At 48.4% G+C, this 17,836-nt stretch overlaps 1 protein-coding gene across 9 annotated transcripts in view; it reads left to right on the top strand.

Moving 5' to 3' along the window:
* Nucleotides 1-17,836, top strand: part of MTSS1 (MTSS I-BAR domain containing 1) — a 160,320-nt gene that overhangs the window by 139,223 nt on the left and 3,261 nt on the right. For 3 of the 9 annotated variants that reach the window (XM_058564913.1, XM_058564914.1, XM_058564912.1), the window contains 8 exons: nucleotides 3,469-3,626; nucleotides 4,817-4,924; nucleotides 6,466-6,563; nucleotides 8,930-9,140; nucleotides 13,195-13,314; nucleotides 14,139-14,333; nucleotides 15,621-15,794; nucleotides 16,420-16,582. In XM_058564913.1, the coding sequence (XP_058420896.1) occupies nucleotides 3,469-3,626; nucleotides 4,817-4,924; nucleotides 6,466-6,563; nucleotides 8,930-9,140; nucleotides 13,195-13,314; nucleotides 14,139-14,333; nucleotides 15,621-15,794; nucleotides 16,420-16,582 (1,227 nt within the window). The remainder of the gene's footprint in view (nucleotides 1-3,468; nucleotides 3,627-4,816; nucleotides 4,925-6,465; nucleotides 6,564-8,929; nucleotides 9,141-13,194; nucleotides 13,315-14,138; nucleotides 14,334-15,620; nucleotides 15,795-16,419; nucleotides 16,583-17,836) is intronic. The other 6 variants (XM_058564921.1, XM_058564915.1, XM_058564918.1 and 3 more) reach the window with 3 other exon arrangements.

The following is a 17,836-nucleotide window of genomic DNA, read 5'->3' as shown; positions in this document are numbered from 1 at the left end:
AGGAGAGAGTAGTCTAAGAATCGTGAGGCTGGGAGTAGATGGGCTGACCCATGCGTGCTTTGCAGGGCAGGTCATGTTAAGGACGTTGGACTTTTCTTGAAAGCGATGGGAGCTATTGACAAGACGTGATGATTTTGCGGGCTGCTCTGAGCAAGCTGGTCCAAATGCAATCAGGGTGACATATTAGGGGACATTGCGGCTGTCCAGGTGAGAGATCAAGATGGCCCAGTGAGGCGGCGATAGCAGAGGTGAAACAGGAGGCTGGAGTTTGGTGCCTGTGGGAGCTGGAATGGCCAGGAGCTGGCTGGAGGAGTCAGCGAGGGCTCATGACAGTGCTGACGGGAGGGAAATGAACGGGCTTTTGTACATTAAATCAGCACCAATAAAACTCTGAATTTGTGGTCCTAAACAGATGACTGCATCTTAAAGCCAGTGTATCCAACTGGGACAGGGAATAATTTCTTCCACAGTCGTTTTTTTTAATAAATATAATTATATGTTGTGTTAGTGAATTTAAGAAATAAACATTGTGTTTTTAGGTTATGATATATTCTGAATGTAAATGTACTCACTATGACTATAATTACAGCAATTTTTACAGATTATACTTATTTTAGAATACTACAAGTTGAAAGTCCTTTAATTATAACATAATACGTATTTAAAATAACTACTGTAATTATAGAATAATTTAAATTTATATTTACCAGATTAGCTAACACTTGGTTCTAGTCTCTTTGCTTTCCAATGTAGGTATATTTTTAAACGTCAGTGTTATTAATTACAGATAGACATGTGCCTTATAACTTGTGAAAGGAAGTAAAGATACACACTTTTGCAATTTCTTATAATTATAGGCTGATATTAAAAGAAATTGCTACCATAATCAAAGCACATCCAAGTGGGTTTGGTGAGGCATTATGCGTTTTTATTATCTCCCCCAACTCCCCTCCACCCTCCTCCACTGAGGTTAAGAACATTCTAACTTGGTGTGCAGCCCTTTGTATTTCATTAGTTAGAACATCCTAGAAGAGATTGAGAGGCTTAAAGAAGGCCTCTAGACCAGCCCTAAACCACACGGCCTCACCCAGCAGGGCCTGAGATTGGCCTCACTGTTTGGCAGGATCCAGAAGAACAGGGAGTGTTGACAGCATTCCATAACTTCACAACCAGAGAGCTTGTATCACGTACACATTCGGTGTATGTGGAGTCAACGGCACAAGCCAGCATTTTACAATAGAGGAAGAGAAAACCCACAATTTTTGTAGGGCTGGTGTCGCCCCAGCCTTCCCTCCCGGAGCTTGTGTCTGAGGGCGGTGGGTGTCCTCAAGATGGGGCTCTTGTCCCCTGGCAAATCCCTGGAGACAATGGGAGAAGGCTTTTACAGGTTTCCTGTGCACTAAAATACTTGTGAAACCTGTGGTCCGGTGGCCAGGTTAATGTGTGGGGTGACTCCCCCTGCGTCCTGGTGGAAGAAATTGAAGCAATGGTGGAGAAACTACAGGAACTGATAGAGTTATCCTGAGGTACGATGGTAACTCAATAGAGGAGTGGGTGATGGGTCACCTTGAAAATACGCTGAAACTTCTTAAGCAGCAATTTCTTTTATAGTGTAATTGTTGGAGAATCTCCCTCCGTTAAATTCAGTACTGCATGTTGTTGTAGCCATCAGGTATGTGTGCTCACTTGACTGGTGAGTTATACAGGCAGAGTGTTCACTGTGCTTTACTGGCCATCTAAGGCATTTTCAAGGGTGACCTTTGACTACATGTGCTTTTCCCTGGATGTGCTAACTTAGAACTTTATCCCTGCCTAAGAAGCGCCTTTTCCTTACTAAAATCCAGCGACCTTTTCTCTTGGCGTGTTCCTGAAGCTTGACCACCTCTTGATCCAAATTAAGCTCTCTCATCCCTTTATGAGAGAAAATATGGAATGTACTCCTACATTCAAGTCAATTTTTCCCCTGTTCTTTTTCAAACCAGATGACACCCTGCATTTAAACTTCTTAAGAGGGGTAGACACTACCTGGCCAGGCCCCTTCTAGAAGGTGAATGGAATTCATTCATTTGGCTTGAGGCGGTGGGGCAGAGGAGAATGAGTCCAACATTAGAGGGATCAGGCCGTGTGAGCTCTGTCCTGGCTCTCTGATTTTCCCTGAATGACCCTGAACAAGTCGCTTGCCTTCTCTAGACCTTGACCTCCACTGACACATGAGCAGGTTGCCTTGGATAACCCCTCAGGCCACCTCCATTTCTAACATTCTGTGTTTAAAACTATTAAACATTTATTGAGCACTTGCTGTATACACACTTGGCATTGTACTGAGGGCTGGGGTGGGAGAGTCCACACCCCTGTCTTGAAGGAGTTTAGAAATTCTTTCTCTGGTTTGAGTAATAGGTGAAGCCCCTGCATAGGGAGCCCAGGGTGGAAGCTTGAGAGCTGGTCTCCCGGTGGGTCACGTTGTCCCTGCCTACAGATCAGACTTGCAATGGTCACTCCCTCTGACACAGTGACTGCCCATGTTTATCTTCTAATGCAGCAAACTTATTCTATAAAGGGCCAGACTGTAAATATTTTGAGTCTCAGGGCCATGTGGTCTGGGGCACAACAACTTCACTCCACAGTTGTAGTGGGATTGGGTATAGGTAATATGTAAACAAGTGGGCGTGGCTGTGTTCTAATAAAACTTTATTTATGAAGACAGTTTGCTGACCAAGTTCTAGAGTTGTTTTAAAAGGTTAATGCTCTGTCTTAAACTCTAGAAATGGTTGCCTCCACGTAACTGGGGTCTGTGGACATGGCCAGACAATGACCGAGCATGGGCCAGGCCCAGCGCTGACTCGACCTTCAGTTTTTCACCAGCAGAGACCTTGCTGGGCTTGTTTTGCAGGAAGGGCATTCAGGACTCTCCACTAGGGAGTTAAACGAACTGCCAAGGATTCCCAGGGGCCGCCCAGAGCAGGAGAGCTGATGTTTGCCTCCTTTGTCTTCAGGGACAGGAACTTCTGTCCAAACAGAGGCCCTTTGACTGAAGTCGACCCACAAAGCCAGCCTGTGCCCATTTTTGGAAAGGTCTATAGGCCATCACCTTGTTCATCCCCTTAGCCTCTTCAGAATGTTCTAAAAGGAAAGAATACTGTCTGGCTGCCATGTCCTGGGGTTTTGTTGGCAGAAGGCTCTGCGAGGTTGCACAAGGCAAGAAGGCGAGTCACGAGGAGTCACCCTGGAAAATGTTCCTTGTCATGAATAAACCAGGATAAATATGCCCTTTTGGCATTGGAAATTGGAAATAGCTAGTCCTAGAAAAACAGATACCTTAAATCCTTTCTGGGTATAAATAAATAATTTTTTTAAGTCCTGGAAAATTGTGGTTTCCACTCCAGCAAGGACCCGAGGGAAGAGGGGCATTTGTTCCAGAAGCCGGTGTTTCCGCAAAGCCACACTTGGGGCTCTTTGTTTTGTTTCCAGGGAGAGGTGATATCCAGCCTCAGCTGGACAGTGCGCTCCAAGATGTCAACGATAAATATCTCTTGTTGGAAGAAACAGAAAAACAGGCAGTCCGGAAGGCTTTGATTGAGGAACGTGGCCGATTCTGCACTTTTATCTCCATGCTGCGGCCAGTGATTGTAAGTTAATGGAAAGCTCCAGAAGGCTTAAACTGCTAGTTTGGAGGAGATTCTCTTTCTTTATCCATCCGTCGTTGAGTCGTTGGGAATCGGCTGTGTGTCAGGAATCATGATGCTGGAATCAGTTCTGTAGACCAGTGATTCTCTGCAAGTTGCTGATAGCCGCACGGCCCACTCCTTGTTCACGGTTCTTAGCACCAGTTGTTCCCCTAGCAGAGTGGTTCTCAGAATGTGGTCCCCAGGCCAGCAGCATCACCTGGGAACTATTAGAAATGCAAATTCTCGAGCCCAATCCAGACCTGCTGAATCCAGAACTTTGGGGGTGGGGACCCAGTCATCTGTGTTTTAAACAAGCCCTTCAGGTGATTTTGAGACCCACTGGCCAGGCTGAATAGCAAGTGACCATGTTGTTAATATGGGAAGGGCCTCAATGAGTCAATTCAGACTTATTTTTTAAGTAAATCGTTTGCATACCATAATTGAGAACTTCTGCTGTAGCCATTCTTGAAGCCGATAAGGAAACACCAGCTCTTTTCCCTCGGTCCTAGCAAAATACCCAAATAAGGGTTGTTCCCTGAGCATAGAACTTTTCCATGGATCATTCTTGCCTAGGCCCACAGCCCCAGCTTGGCACTTTGGTAAAGTGAATGACTGTTTCTTCCATAGTCCTCTGTTCCTGCCTCACTTGCCGTTGATTAAGTTGGTGGAAAAAACAAGAAAGAAGGAGGCAGTTAACCTCTATTGAATACACATGTGCTGTCACAAGGATCTTTCAGATCTGGACCAAAACACTTCCTAATCGTGTCATCCACTAAAGTCAAGGGACTTCAGAGGAGGGTCTCAGCCTGTTGGGAGGCTGTGCTGCAGGTTTCTGTGAGAATACACAGGCAGACCATCCAAGCAGGCCTGCTAGCCCCCAGACACTTGGAGGGAGGCCCATGTGTTTGCTTTGGTTTGTTCACAGTTGTCCAGGGCACACAAGTCACTCCGTGATTATGACAGATTTCTTTTTCCTTTCCATTTCCCAAAAGAAAGGGCCAGTAGTGCCTTCAGCAAAGATGTACAAGTCCCTGGGTACCTTTTCTGAAAAGTTAAAAGGGTTAGAGAGTGACCCTAATATAAACAGTTGGACCAAGACAATGAAGTGAATCACTCATGATGATAACACGTTGTGAATTACTTTCCTTCAGGAAGAAGAAATCTCAATGCTAGGGGAAATCACTCACCTTCAGACCATATCAGAAGATCTGAAAAGCCTGACCATGGACCCTCATAAACTGCCCTCCTCAAGTGAACAGGTAGGAGTTGTGGGTTAAGCACTAGGAGAGCAAACCAAAGAAAGAAAGATTCAAGGTCCTGAGGATTCCCTGTGGCATTATCCCATTTAAAATCATATCAGTGTTTCACATTGTGATACATAGTGATCATCATCACTAGTTGTTATAGAGCACCTACTGTGTGCCAGGCACTGTCTAAGTTCTTTACATAGACTTACTCAGCTAATCCTCACTGTTATCCCCACTTTATAGAGGAAGACCTTGAGGCACTGAGAGATGAAGTGGCTTAACCAGGTTCACCTAGCTACTTACCGGTAGAACTGGGATTTAAACCATGCTGTCAGTTTCCAGAGCCCATGCTCTTAACCAGTATGTTCATCTACCTTCTAGAAATAAACTCTCCTGGGAATATGACAGTGGTGTGTCTTGGTCATCATTGTGAACCATTCTCACTGAATTTTTCTCATTCTAATTAAGTAATGCATGAGGATCTCTCTTATGAAAAAGATGACATTTTTTAACGCTTATTCATTTGGTTCTTGTGACATTAACGCTATATCAAGTGGGAAGAGACATATTTGGGGGAACAGCTGATGAATCACATGCTGGCTTTTGCCCTTTGTATAAAATTTTTATCACCTGCTCGGAGAGCCAACTCAGAAGACGAATTTGAGAGCTTATATTTTCATCCTGTGAAATTGCTTTTATGAGAATGCATGCGTGCATTCATTCAATAAATAGACATTTACTGAGCACCTACTATATGAATGAAAGGGAGACCTTACACCCAAGTAGCTCTTTGTCAAGTAAAGGAGATAAGACCTGGAAGTAATTGTGAAAGAATTGGTCTGCTCTTGATTCTGTCAAGTTTTAAAATATCTAGGCCTGGTCAAGTAGGGCACAAGTGATCATTGAATATCAAGTGGCTAAAATGCAAGATCAACAAATCCTGAAAGCATTATTGTCTTTGTGGGCCTATAAGACGAAAATCCTGTAAATTCTAGCCTTGGGTGTAAGTGGCTCTGTAAATTGTTAATCTGTAACTGTAAATCTTTCTCTTTTGACTGATATTTCATAGTTTCTTCCCCCGCCCCCCATTAATTATATTTTTGCTTGTCACAGAAAAAAGATTATGACATTGATGGCTTAATAGTGTGGTTCTTTAATTAAAAAAAAAAATCCTGGGTCCGGCCCGGTGGCGCAGTGATTAAGTGCGCGCGCTCTGCTTTGGCGGCCCGGCGTTCACCAGTTCAGATCCCGGGTGCACACCAACCCACCGCTTGTTAAGCCATGCTGTGGCAGTGTCCCGTATAAAGTAGAAGAAGATGGGCATGGATGTTAGCCCAGGGCCAGTCTTCCTCAGCGAAAAAAAAGGAGGATTGGCAGTGGATGTTAGCTCAGGGCTGATCTTCCTCACAAAAAAAAAAATCCTTAACATTTTTTTCTTTAATCCTTACCCCTTGATGATGGCAGAATTTTGATGTTATGATGGGTTTTAAGATTCGATAGGTAACGTTTCCCTTCTTAGCACCTTGCTTACCCACCTGGCTCTGTCCCTTTAGGTGATTTTGGACTTGAAAGGCTCTGATTACAGTTGGTCATACCAGACACCACCCTCTTCCCCCAGCACCACCATGTCCCGCAAGTCAAGTGTCTGCAGGTAAGTGAAGCTGGGCTCTGCTCCTGCCTTCAGGACAAGGCATTTTCCTTTATGGTAATGTGAGCAATAGAGCCAGTCTTTACTTCTTAGAATGGCTCCTTTTGAACAGAAAGTGGTGATATGGTCAGTTGAAAGAATTCCATAATGATTTTGGTCTCACTGCTTAGTCTTTGGATTAGTTGTGGATCAGAAGGAAAACCCCATCGGCCCTTAGACTGGTGGATGGAGCTTGTTCTCTCTCCGTTGCGCGTTGTAGGGATTTTCCCATTTTATGAATTCGCATTTGATTTTCCTGTTTAGCAGAGTGAAAACCATAAGGACTAAAAGAGGATGAACAGAGGTCGATTCTTGTACAGACTAATCTCGCTGTTGCCAGAACAAATGAAAGAAGTAACAGTGGCTTAATGCCCTCATTTTCCCCCAAATTTTTGTCTCAAAGTTTCATAAAGTCAATGGAATTCTTGGTCTTGTTCACCACCACCACCACCACCACCACCACCACCACCACCACCACCACCACCACCACCACGACCGCTCTGTTAACTACTGCTGTTACCTGTTAACACACAGTGAGAATCAATTGGGATAGTTCTGCCTTCTGCAAAGCTATTCTAGCAGTTTTTGGATAGAAGGCCACACTTGGCTCCCAGACTGCAAAGTTGATTACCTTCTTCTCGAAAGATGGAAACGTCATCGTGCATCACTTACCTTTCTTGGAACACTCAACCTGCTAATCTTTTTCTTTGACTTTTCCACGCCAAATGAATTTCCACTTGCTGTGAATTAGCATTGAGAGTAAACAGCAGGATGGATCTGCCCGATCTGTGTATGGTAATGTCTCTGTGCACGCTCGTGTGTGTTTCGCTTCATACTTGAGCTTGCACAGCATGTGCTGAGCAGGAAGTTCAGACTTCAGATGCTACATCCTGACGTTCTGCAACCTGAAAATGTTGGTTTCTTGTGTTTTTGGTAGCCAGAAAAACATTATCTCATTGGTATAAAACAAAACTGCATGAGTGTCTTTTCTTATAGTTTTAGCTTTGGTAGAAAACCATGTTGCACTGACAACATCAGCTGTCAGCTTGCTGGAGTGGAGTTACAGTAAGCTTCGCTATTGGTCCCTCTTTTGGCTGATGAGAAGGGAAAGCAAAAATCATGATAATTATCCCCAGCAGCAGTGATTTCCCCCAGCACCCTCCCCTATATCTGTCAGAACATTCACACCACATAATTCTAGTGTACAACAGTCATGAGGCCCCTGATTACCTTATTGGCTATCAGAGTTTGTAAAATTTGACAAGAATCTCTTGCAGGGTTGGGAGCAGAAACCACAAACTCTCTAATCCCGGGCTGGGTTGTTTATTTCATCCCTTCAGCTGCTTCTACAAGCAGCTTCATTTATGTCAGCTTTGCTTGTTTGGACCATGGGACTTGGTTCAGTGTTCTGGTTTCCATTATCTGAGTTATTATACAGAGTGGAGAGCATATTTCTTGTGACTGGAAGAGGAATGTGGACAGAACACCCAGAGGGGGTGTGTCATTTTTCAACATCCTGTTTACTGTTTATTCTCTGAAGTAAACAGCTTAGCACTGACTGCCTTTAGCTGCTGAAAGCTGCCTGCCTCTTGCCAGATGTGCTGTTCACGCCAGGCTCTTAGATATTTTAACAGAGAACCACCTGTGATCAGGGTAAAGCCATTCATTAAAGCATCAACTTTGTTAATAAAAGATAAAACACATCGACACAAACGCTGAGATGATTTGCTGATGTTCTCTACAGTGGTCTTGAACCAGGCTCGCCGAGAATGAAGTCACCTTGAGAAGTCCCTTGGTGCCTGCAGCCCCTAGGCAGTGGTTGGCTGGGTTGACCTTGGTCTCCTTGACTCAGATGGTCCGTCTAAGGAGACGCTTGCATATTCCATTCCGGTCATGCTGAAGCCTTCGTGGTTTTTGCTACAGGGTCGTGGTTTCTGCAAGCAGATGGGCAGAGAAGAGCCCCATCTCTTTTCGTGCCGCAGACATCAGGTCCCCTAGCTTTGGTGGTAGATCAATATGGCAGAATTGAGTAGCACTTGACTCCTTAGAATCACAGGCCTCCATCCTAAGGACGCCTCATTGCCGCATCCGAAAACTGAGTCCTGGCGGCTGGATTTTTACCCCTTGCTCACGTGAAAAAACCTGGTGTTTATTATCTTAATGGTTTGGTGTTTTGAAAACGTTTCTGATTGTTTGCATGGCTTCTTGGGGGCACAGAGCTGATTACATCTGTTCTCCTTCCTCTGCCCCCTTGTTCTCTGTCCCCCTCCTTCCTCGTACCCCTCCTCTTGACTCTCCCTGCCTGCCTCCCCTCTGCTTGCCCCCCGCAGCAGCCTGAACAGCGTCAACAGCAGCGACTCCCGGTCCAGCGGCTCCCACTCGCATTCTCCCAGCTCCCACTACCGCTACCGCAGCTCCAACCTGGCCCAGCAGGCGCCCGTGCGGCTGTCCAGCGTGTCCTCCCACGACTCAGGGTTCATATCCCAGGACGCCTTCCAGTCCAAGTCGCCGTCCCCCATGCCGCCAGAGGCCCCCAACCAGGTAAGGGTGCACTTGGCTCCAGGAGCCACCGTCACACCTGGTGCCCAGGCCACCATCAATGGCTGGAACCAAAGAAGGACCTTGGCTTGGACAGACTCCTGTCTTCTGACATGAGAAAGCTCTGGTTTAATTTCTCGTCTTTAGATGTGTTATTCCCCAAAAGGGAGAGATACTGTAAGTTGGGTTTGGAGCCAGTCTCTAGGCTGGTGATGGCTGAGTCACCACATTGATTTGGGGAGTTCTCACACATAAGTAGACAATGGCCACTCTCTGGCATCCCTGTAAGTCCCCAGCTTAGCATGACAGTATAATGGCATCGCACAGCGGTGACACTTCCTCCCCGCCAACCTCTGGTTCTCTTTGAATGGAGGAGATCCTATCGTTGAACAGTGCCTCAGACCCTTGCTTGGCACTCTCAGGTTCCTTTTCTCACTTTGTGTTGAGAATGAGAATGAATCATCAGAGCCCTTGCAGGTAATTCTGTTGGCATTTTGCTTCTTGGGAGAAGGGGAGGTGTTGAGTCTCTTCAAACAGTTGGGTTAGGTGGACTAGACCCAGCCCTGCCCAGTGGTTCCAGCTGGAGCAGAAGGCAGGAGCTGGGCAGGGCGTGGGAACACCCTTCACCTTCTGTCCTCTCTTAGTGCCAGTGGGTTGGCCTCTCACTTAGTAAGCAGCACACCATAGAGACACCAAGAAACGTGAACATCCAGGATGCCCCACAGCGCCATCTGCTGGGGAACATGGTGACTTCAAGCCCATGTGTGCATTTTGAGGCTGACCGCAGCCTTTGGTCCAAGATCCTTTGGACTGAGGTCATGTGCTTGTCTTGTTTATCCAGGTATCCAATTTGCCTAACGGTCACTGAATGTGTACTGTGTGCCAGGTACCATACCAGGGCCTCCTACATGTGTTATCTGTGTGGTCCTTCCAACAACCATGTCGAGTACCATTATCCCATTTTGTTGCAGAAATGGAGGCTCAGAGATGTAAGTGACTTGCCCAAGTTGCACAGTCATGTCACCTGCAGGTCAAGGACCTGGAACGAGGGTGTGTGGCAGCTGGTCCAGAGCCCTTTCTGCTCCACCTCTGCCGTGAGGCGCCCCTGGGAGAGTCTTTTGGGGAGCACTTCACATAGAGGATGCAGCTGAGGCGTTTTGGGAACCTAAGCCGGAAGGTTACTTGCCTGATGTGTCTGACATTGGTGAACCCAGAGCTTCTTGGCCCAGTGCCCCCTTTGGCATTTTTCAGCCCTCCCAGAAGACTATGGCCTTTCTCTGTCTTCCTGGGACAGAGACTCAATTTCAAACACAAAAGCACTGGCCAAGAGCTGCGGCTTTAAGTTCTAACATGCTTGTCCCAGCTGGGGTACTTTGGTGTGGTCTCTAAGGTGTCACCCCTCTGTCCCCCATCTGTCCCCTGCCATGTGCTGCACTAAACCACACCTGTGTGTCGCGCAAGCAGAGAGTGTGAATGGTTGGAAGGAAAACAGGAATTTGCGATTCCTCAAAGGCTATTCTTATGTGCAGCCTAATTCTGTGTGTGTTTTTAATCAACTGACAAACTAACATCGGATTGCGCACTGACACTCCTTTCTGAAAAAGAGAGGCCGTGTACGTCAGCCTTCCTGTCCGAGACGGAGTGTGGGTCAGGCTGAGGCAAGGGTTTCTGCCCCCAGTAACACTGAGGGACGCAGAAGGTGGCTTGTTGGGATTTATTTAAATCTGAAAGCCAGTGCCCAAGAGATGCTTGGCTAGCAACTCTAGCGTAGTTTTAATAAGTTCAGGGATGCTGCAGATTTAATAGAGAAGTCTATTTTTAGATAAGGCATTATGGCTGCTTATAATTATAAGGTAGAGGGGAAATTTAAGGAAACTGTACAAATCACATAGGCCAGAGGATACAGTCTCTTGCAGGTAGCAATATTACCTTTATTTAGGGTGGGAGGGGAAGGGAACACACACCTACAAGGGGGCAAAAGCCCTTCATTTCTCCACTCGAGTACATGAGGATAAATGAATGCCAAGTGACAGAACATATTAAGCATTCTCCCATTTTCCTCCGTCTGCTCTTTTCAAATTGTGGCTTCACCCACGTGTGCCCGGAAGCAGGACCCTGTGTGCCTAAGGGTCTTGTCCTAGAGCTGTTCATTCTGTTGAGGCAAGAAGTTCTTTAGAAAAAAATGAGCAGAAGTCAAAAGAAATACGCACCTGCAGTCGTGAGCTGGTTTGCTGGTTCTGTTTTTCAAGTTAAATGTACTTACAGCGATAAGTTTTATGTACACTTGATTCAACACTACATAAACAGACACATTTACATATAAAATCTCATTTTATCTTCATCTGTTAGATATTATTGATCCCTAGTCTAAAGATGAAAAAAAAATGAAGTTTAGAGAGATGAAGCCCATGATTCCTCAACTGAGAAGTGGCAGAAATGTAACTTAAATCCAGACCTTCAGACTTCGGATCCTGGGCTGCTCACCAGAGGCTGAGCTTGAAGAGCAGCGGGGGCGTCCTCTGTGTGGCCTGTCCTTACTCTGGCTCCAAGGAGCCCGTGCACAGGGAGTGTCTTCTTGGTTCCTTGCCTGCAGGATGGGAAAGCTACAGCTCTGTCCCTTTGCAGGAACCTTTCTTTCTTTGGCGTGTGAGAGAGATGGACAGAACCACGTGGCCTCCTTGACAGTGAATACAGGAAGACTTCTGGGGAAATCATAGTAGACCCCTATAGGGCTGGACTTAAACGGGATCTGGGGCTGGCTCAGTGGCGTAGTGGTTAAGTTCGTGTGCTCCGCTTCGGTGGCCCGGGGTTTGCAGGTTTGGATCCCAGGCATGGACCTACGCACTGCTCATGAAGCCATGCTGTGGCGGCGTCCCACATACAAAATAGAGGAAGATGGGCACAGATGTTAGCTCAGAGCTAATCTTCCTCAGCAAAAAGAGGAGGATTGGCAATGGATGTTAGCTCAGAGGATGTTAGCTTCCACACACACACACACACACACACACACACACACACACACACACAATAAATAAAATAAAATAAAAAAACGGGATGAGTCAGAGATTGCAGTTAACAGTGAAAAAAACATAAAGCGAATACCTGGGTGGGCCCAAAGCACTACCCTGGGGAACCCAGTTTATATGGAAGAGATGGTCATTGTCACTCATCTATTCAGTAATTTTGAGCACCTGCCATGTGCCAGTATGGGACTAGAAAGTCGAGATGAAGTGGTGAACTACCCGGCACGGTCCCTGCCTCAGCCACTGGTTGGGAGACTGAGCCGAGAGCACGTGCGATGGCCGACACGGGGAGACTGGTGGGGACTGGAGGTTTAATAAAGAGATGTTTTCCCGTCAGACCTCCTTTCTGTAATGTCCCAGATCTCTCCAGATGCTTCATCCCTCCCTACGATGGCCACTGGAAACATCACACTGACCGCAGGGCTTCACAGCCCCAAACCTCAAAATCACTCCCTAGGCAGAGACACCTAAAAACGTGTCTCGTGAAGATGCAGCTTCATAGCTGGAAACCCTCCCTCAGGGATGCAGAGGCTGCACGTGATGGAAGGAGAGTCCAGATGGGGAGCAAAAAGCCCAGGCTGGGGGTCCATACTCATGTAATAAATAATGCCCATGGGTCTGAGAGGTGTAAAAGGCGGGGCCTCCCTCAGCACCTGGGCTTGTGGCCGGGAAGAAATGCCCAGGAAGACACACGGAGTTCCAGCCTTGACCAGCTCTCCCATACTGGGCACACAGCCGTGTGCTCGACACACACAAACCAGGGTCCTGGGGGCTTACAGTCTGGTGGGAGCTTGCTGGGTCTCACGCTTCTTTTCAAGGTCTTGGAAGCCTCTGTGTGGGTGCAGCTTTGGGGAAAAATAACCCTAACCCTCTGCTTCTCTCATCCTTCCCTCTTCTGTGTGTGTGTCTGTCTCTGTCTGTGCGTGCCCTTCCCCATCCCACCCCCATCTTCTGTTTGTTCTTTACTGTTATTTTTTGGTGGCGTGTGGTCTGGATTCTGTCGGTCCCCTCGTGTGGTCCCTCCTCTGCTGCAGAACTCGTCCAGCTCGGCCTCCTCTGAAGCCTCCGAAACCTGCCAGTCAGTGAGCGAGTGCAGCTCGCCCACCTCGGTCAGCTCAGGCTCCACCATGGGCGCCTGGGCGTCCACAGAGAAGGTGACCGCGGGGGTCCCAGCCACGGCGGCCCTGGCCCTCCCGCCCCTCCCCTGCCTGCTGCTCACCAGCATAGCTGCAGGAACCTGGAAACTCAAAATTTACATCAAGAGCGGCCTCTCTGGGAGACAGGGAGGGACAAGGCTGAGGGCTGTTTCTTGAATGGGTGCCTGGCTCCTGTGCAATGACCCTGTGGTCCTCCCGAGGGAGAGGAATGGGTATGGGGAACTCAGAGGTGTGAAGGCTCCTTCCCAGAACAGTGTCGTGTGCTCATCCATCTCCCCACTCCCCGCCAAGCACCCCACCTACCTCGGCCTCCTTGTCACCACACCGTCGGACATGACATTTCACTGCGTCAGAGGCTGTGTACTCTGCCTTTTAATTTGCAACCCCCACTTCACCCCGATTTGGAATCTGCTTCTGAACCGTGTGATGATTTTGGAAACTTAGAATGAACAGATTCAGTTGAAGACGCTTTAGAATTTTTCAATTTGCATAGTGAGATGAACAAATGAAATGATGCTTCGTTAGTTAAATAATTGAACGCCAGAAATTAAGGACACTGATCAATTTCCAAACTATTCTAAAATGTAGATGAGATAGTTCCTCAACTGAATACTTATTTGGTGTCAAATACATGTGCATTCTTGGCACCCTGGCTCTCTTCTCTCGTATCAGGGATTGTCCACGAGCAGCAGAGCCCCGATGTTGGTTTTATTTATAAATATTCAGGTCTGCCCCCTCCCTTGAATGTCAATGCCATCTTGTATCTCCACACTCATCCTGTTATATTAATTTTTTTTCCCCCTTTTTTGTTTTGTTTCTAGTTGTCTAACGGGTTTCCTCACTATAGTTTATCAAGCGAGTCCCATGTGGGGCCCGTGGGGGCAAGCCTTTTCCCTCATTGCCTGCCTGCCTCCCGCCTGCTCCCTCGGGTCACCTCTGTCCACCTTCCAGACTACGCTCATTATTACACCATTGGGCCCGGCATGTTCCCGTCATCTCAGATCCCTAGCTGGAAGGTTTGTGTCTCTCCTCCCTCCTCTCACTCACCCTCTCTCCCCCCACCATTGCCTCTGTGCTCACCCCTCTTCTGTCCCACGATCCTCACCCCAAATCCCTCCTCACCCCCTTCCTTTCACACTCTGCCTTCTTCCCCATAACACCTCTCCCTAAGTTAATTCCCACTGGGAAGAACCACACAGCAGTAGGCAGCTCTGAGATAGAGATTTCCACGTGGAGCTGAGCTTGGAGAGGAAACATTAGTTCACCCCTATTAGACAGTAGACCAGAGGTGGCATTGCCGGGACATCAGTTCCAAGTTGAAAGTCCCAGTTCTGCCCTCCTGGGGGCCACCTGAGGGTGTCGCTGTTATCAGGGACTGGGAGGCACTGTCCTCCTCGACCGTGTTCTCCAGACTTTTCCTGATGAGTGCCTTATTGGGCCGTGGTAACAGAACCATAACCCAAAACATGTTTTGTCTTATCATGTTTTATCTTAAAAGTACAGGCAGACTTTTAGTCTTGATTGTTTTATATTAAAACAGGTTTACTTTAATATAAAACCAAAGTTTTAAAATTATTTCCTAGCAAGTCCAATTGATGCCAGCAGGATATTCTGCTCCATTTTGAGAGGAGGCCCCTAATTTGAATAGTAGGTCCCTAGGCTGCCAACATTTTGAGCAAGTCTTGACTTCATCCCTCAGAGGTGCCTTGGACCCCTCAGGATCCTCAAAATCTTTCTAATGACCCCAGGGGCCTTCCCTTCCTACCTGCGAACCTCAGAGGGCACATCCTGAAGTCCCCTTTGGGGGCCTAGTTTCCCAGAAGTGGAGGTTCAGCTTCAGGGAGAGTGGCTGAGGTTCCTTTAGTGCCCCCTGGTGGCCACTCTGCTCAAGTGACGTCATTTTGGCTGCTAGAGGAGAGGGTTCCTCCCGTCGTCAGGAGGGAGGGCCTGGTCCCTGGGGACGAGCTCTTCCCTGGCTGGTGCCTTCACACACCTTAGACAGTTGGCCCGCTGTTAGGAGGCTGTTAACTAAGTCTAAGACCCACAGGCTGTCTGCCTGGTTGTTGAGGGCTTTAATCTTTGGGCAGATAGGAGGAATGGGGAGGTACCTAGGGGGCCCCAAGGGGTCTTCCACTCCCTTCTTTCAGAGCGGGGTGAGGCCATAGAAGGGGCCTGCTGGCCTGTCCCAGCCCGAGCTTCCCCTAAGGGGCCCAGCCGCCCTCTGTGGGCAGCCATCTGGAGGGTTGCTGCAGCCCTCCAGATAGAGACAGGCCCTGGTGCCTGACCACACTTGTTCTCCTTAGGACTGGGCTAAGCCAGGGCCTTACGATCAGCCTCTGGTGAACACCCTACAGCGCCGCAAAGAGAAGCGGGAGCCCGACCCCAACGGAGGAGGACCCGCTGCTGCGGGCGGTGCGCCTGCCGCTGCTGAGGAGGCTCAGAGACCACGGAGCATGACCGTGTCGGCTGCTAGCAGGGTGACGCTCTTGTTCTTAACAGCGGGTTGGGCCCCTTGGGACCTGGCTGGTGGCCATATGCTGGCCAGCAACTGGGGGCTGAGTTCAGCTGAGCCTTGTAGCTGGAGGGACCTGAGCCCCTTTCCCCTACTAGCTGCTCTACAGCATTGAGAAACCCCCTGGGGAAAAGCGTTGTGTAGGACTCAGACACGTAGAACCTGCTAGAGCGTGGGTAGGACCCAAGCAAGTTGATAGACCCCTGGGCCCACAGACATTTGGTGTTCTCTGGGGCAGAATAGAAGTAATATTGAGACTCCACCTCGGTGGCCCCGTGGCGTAGCAGTTAAGTGCACGTGCTCCGCTGCTGGCGGCCCAGGTTCGGATCCCGGGTGCACACCAAGGCACCGCTTGTCAGGCCATGCTGTGGCGGCGTCCCATATAAAGTGGAGGAAGATGGGCATAGATGTTAGCCCAGGGCCAGTCTTCCTCAGCAAAAAGAGGAGGATGGGCATGGACGTTAGCTCAGGGCTGATCTTCCTCACAAAAAAAAAAAAAAAAGAGACTCCACCCCAAAAGGCTCTGGGGACATCAGGGGGACTCATGGCCCTGGTGGCTTGTCTATGTCTCTCTCTCCTCCAACCTGCAGCCTGGTGAGGAGATGGAGGCTTGTGAGGAACTAGCGCTGGCTCTGTCTCGGGGCCTGCAGCTGGACACCCAGAGGAGCAGCCGGGACTCACTTCAGTGCTCCAGTGGCTACAGCACCCAGACGACCACCCCGTGCTGCTCTGAGGACACCATCCCCTCCCAAGGTACAGGCAGCTGGGGGTTTCCCGTTGGGCTTCCTGAGCAGTGCCAGGTGAGGAAAAGGGGTGGTCCTCCCTGCGGGGAGGAGGCGGAAGAGCAGGGAGCCCATTAAACCACATCACGAGCCCTGGCTAGCAGATGGCCTTCAGAGTCGATCTCGTCGTCTCGGATGCTTCAGAGAGCTGATCTGTAGCTGTCAGGTAGCTGCCATCTAAGGAAGTGACTGGACCTTCACAACTTCTCTCGTTTTTCACCCTCAAGGTACCTCGAGGTACAGGGTAGTCCCTAATTTGAACTCAGATGCTTTTAATGATGATGACGTCATTTGTGTTTTAGCACTTCATATTTATTTTTCCATTTATTTACTCTTTTTTTTTTTTTTTAATTTTTATTTATTTTTCCCCCAAAGCCCCAGCAGATAGTTGTATGTCATAGCTGCACATCCTTCCAGCCGCTGCATGTGGGACGCGGCCCCAGCATGGCCGGAGAAGTGGTGCGTCGGTGCGCGCCCGGGATGCGAACCCGGGCCGCTAGTAGCGGAGCACGCGCACTTAACCGCTAAGTCACGGGGCCGGCCCCTCCACTGACTCTTCATAACCACTTATATAATCAGTATTTTTATCCCAATTTTACATACGGGGAGACTGAGGCTCAGTAACTTGCCCCAGTGCACACAACGAATAAGAAGCAGAGCTGGAGTTTGAACCTAAGGTCTGTTAGAGTCTGAAGCCCTAGCTCTGAACCTATTCCAGCCAAATCCTCGGTCAGCCCTGCCTCCCTCACCCCCATCCCACTACACACACAAGCCAGCCAGACGGCTGCCTAGCAGCTAGAATAGTCTGTGATAGCTCACCAAGCCTATTTGCAGTCCGTCAGTCAAAGCCTCTAAGACAGTGGATCTCAATGGAGGTGATTTTGCTCCCCAGGGGCCATTTGGCAAGGTCTGGGGAACTTTTTGGTTGTCACAACTAGAGGGGGTGCTACCAGCATCTTGTGGGTAGAAGCCAGGGATGCTGCTAAACATCCTATAATACACAGCAAGGCCCCCCGGCCCCCGACGACAAAGAATTTATCTGGCATCAAATGTCAGTCCTGCTGCTGTTCAGACACCTGCTCTAAGATGTTTAATCTGTTAAGCTTCTCCCTCCCACGTGACCCCATTTTTTGAGAGGAAGTGACCACACATCACTGATGGAACCTATCTTTGTACCTGTTTTCAGGGGCTCATTGCCAGTGTCTCATTCTTTTACTAGCCCTCG

Source organism: Diceros bicornis, chromosome 21 (genome assembly GCF_020826845.1).
Source record: "Diceros bicornis minor isolate mBicDic1 chromosome 21, mDicBic1.mat.cur, whole genome shotgun sequence".
NCBI classification, from domain to species: Eukaryota; Metazoa; Chordata; class Mammalia; order Perissodactyla; family Rhinocerotidae; genus Diceros; species Diceros bicornis.
Note: the sequence above shows the minus strand (reverse complement) of the source record. Positions and strands in the feature narration are given on the sequence as shown.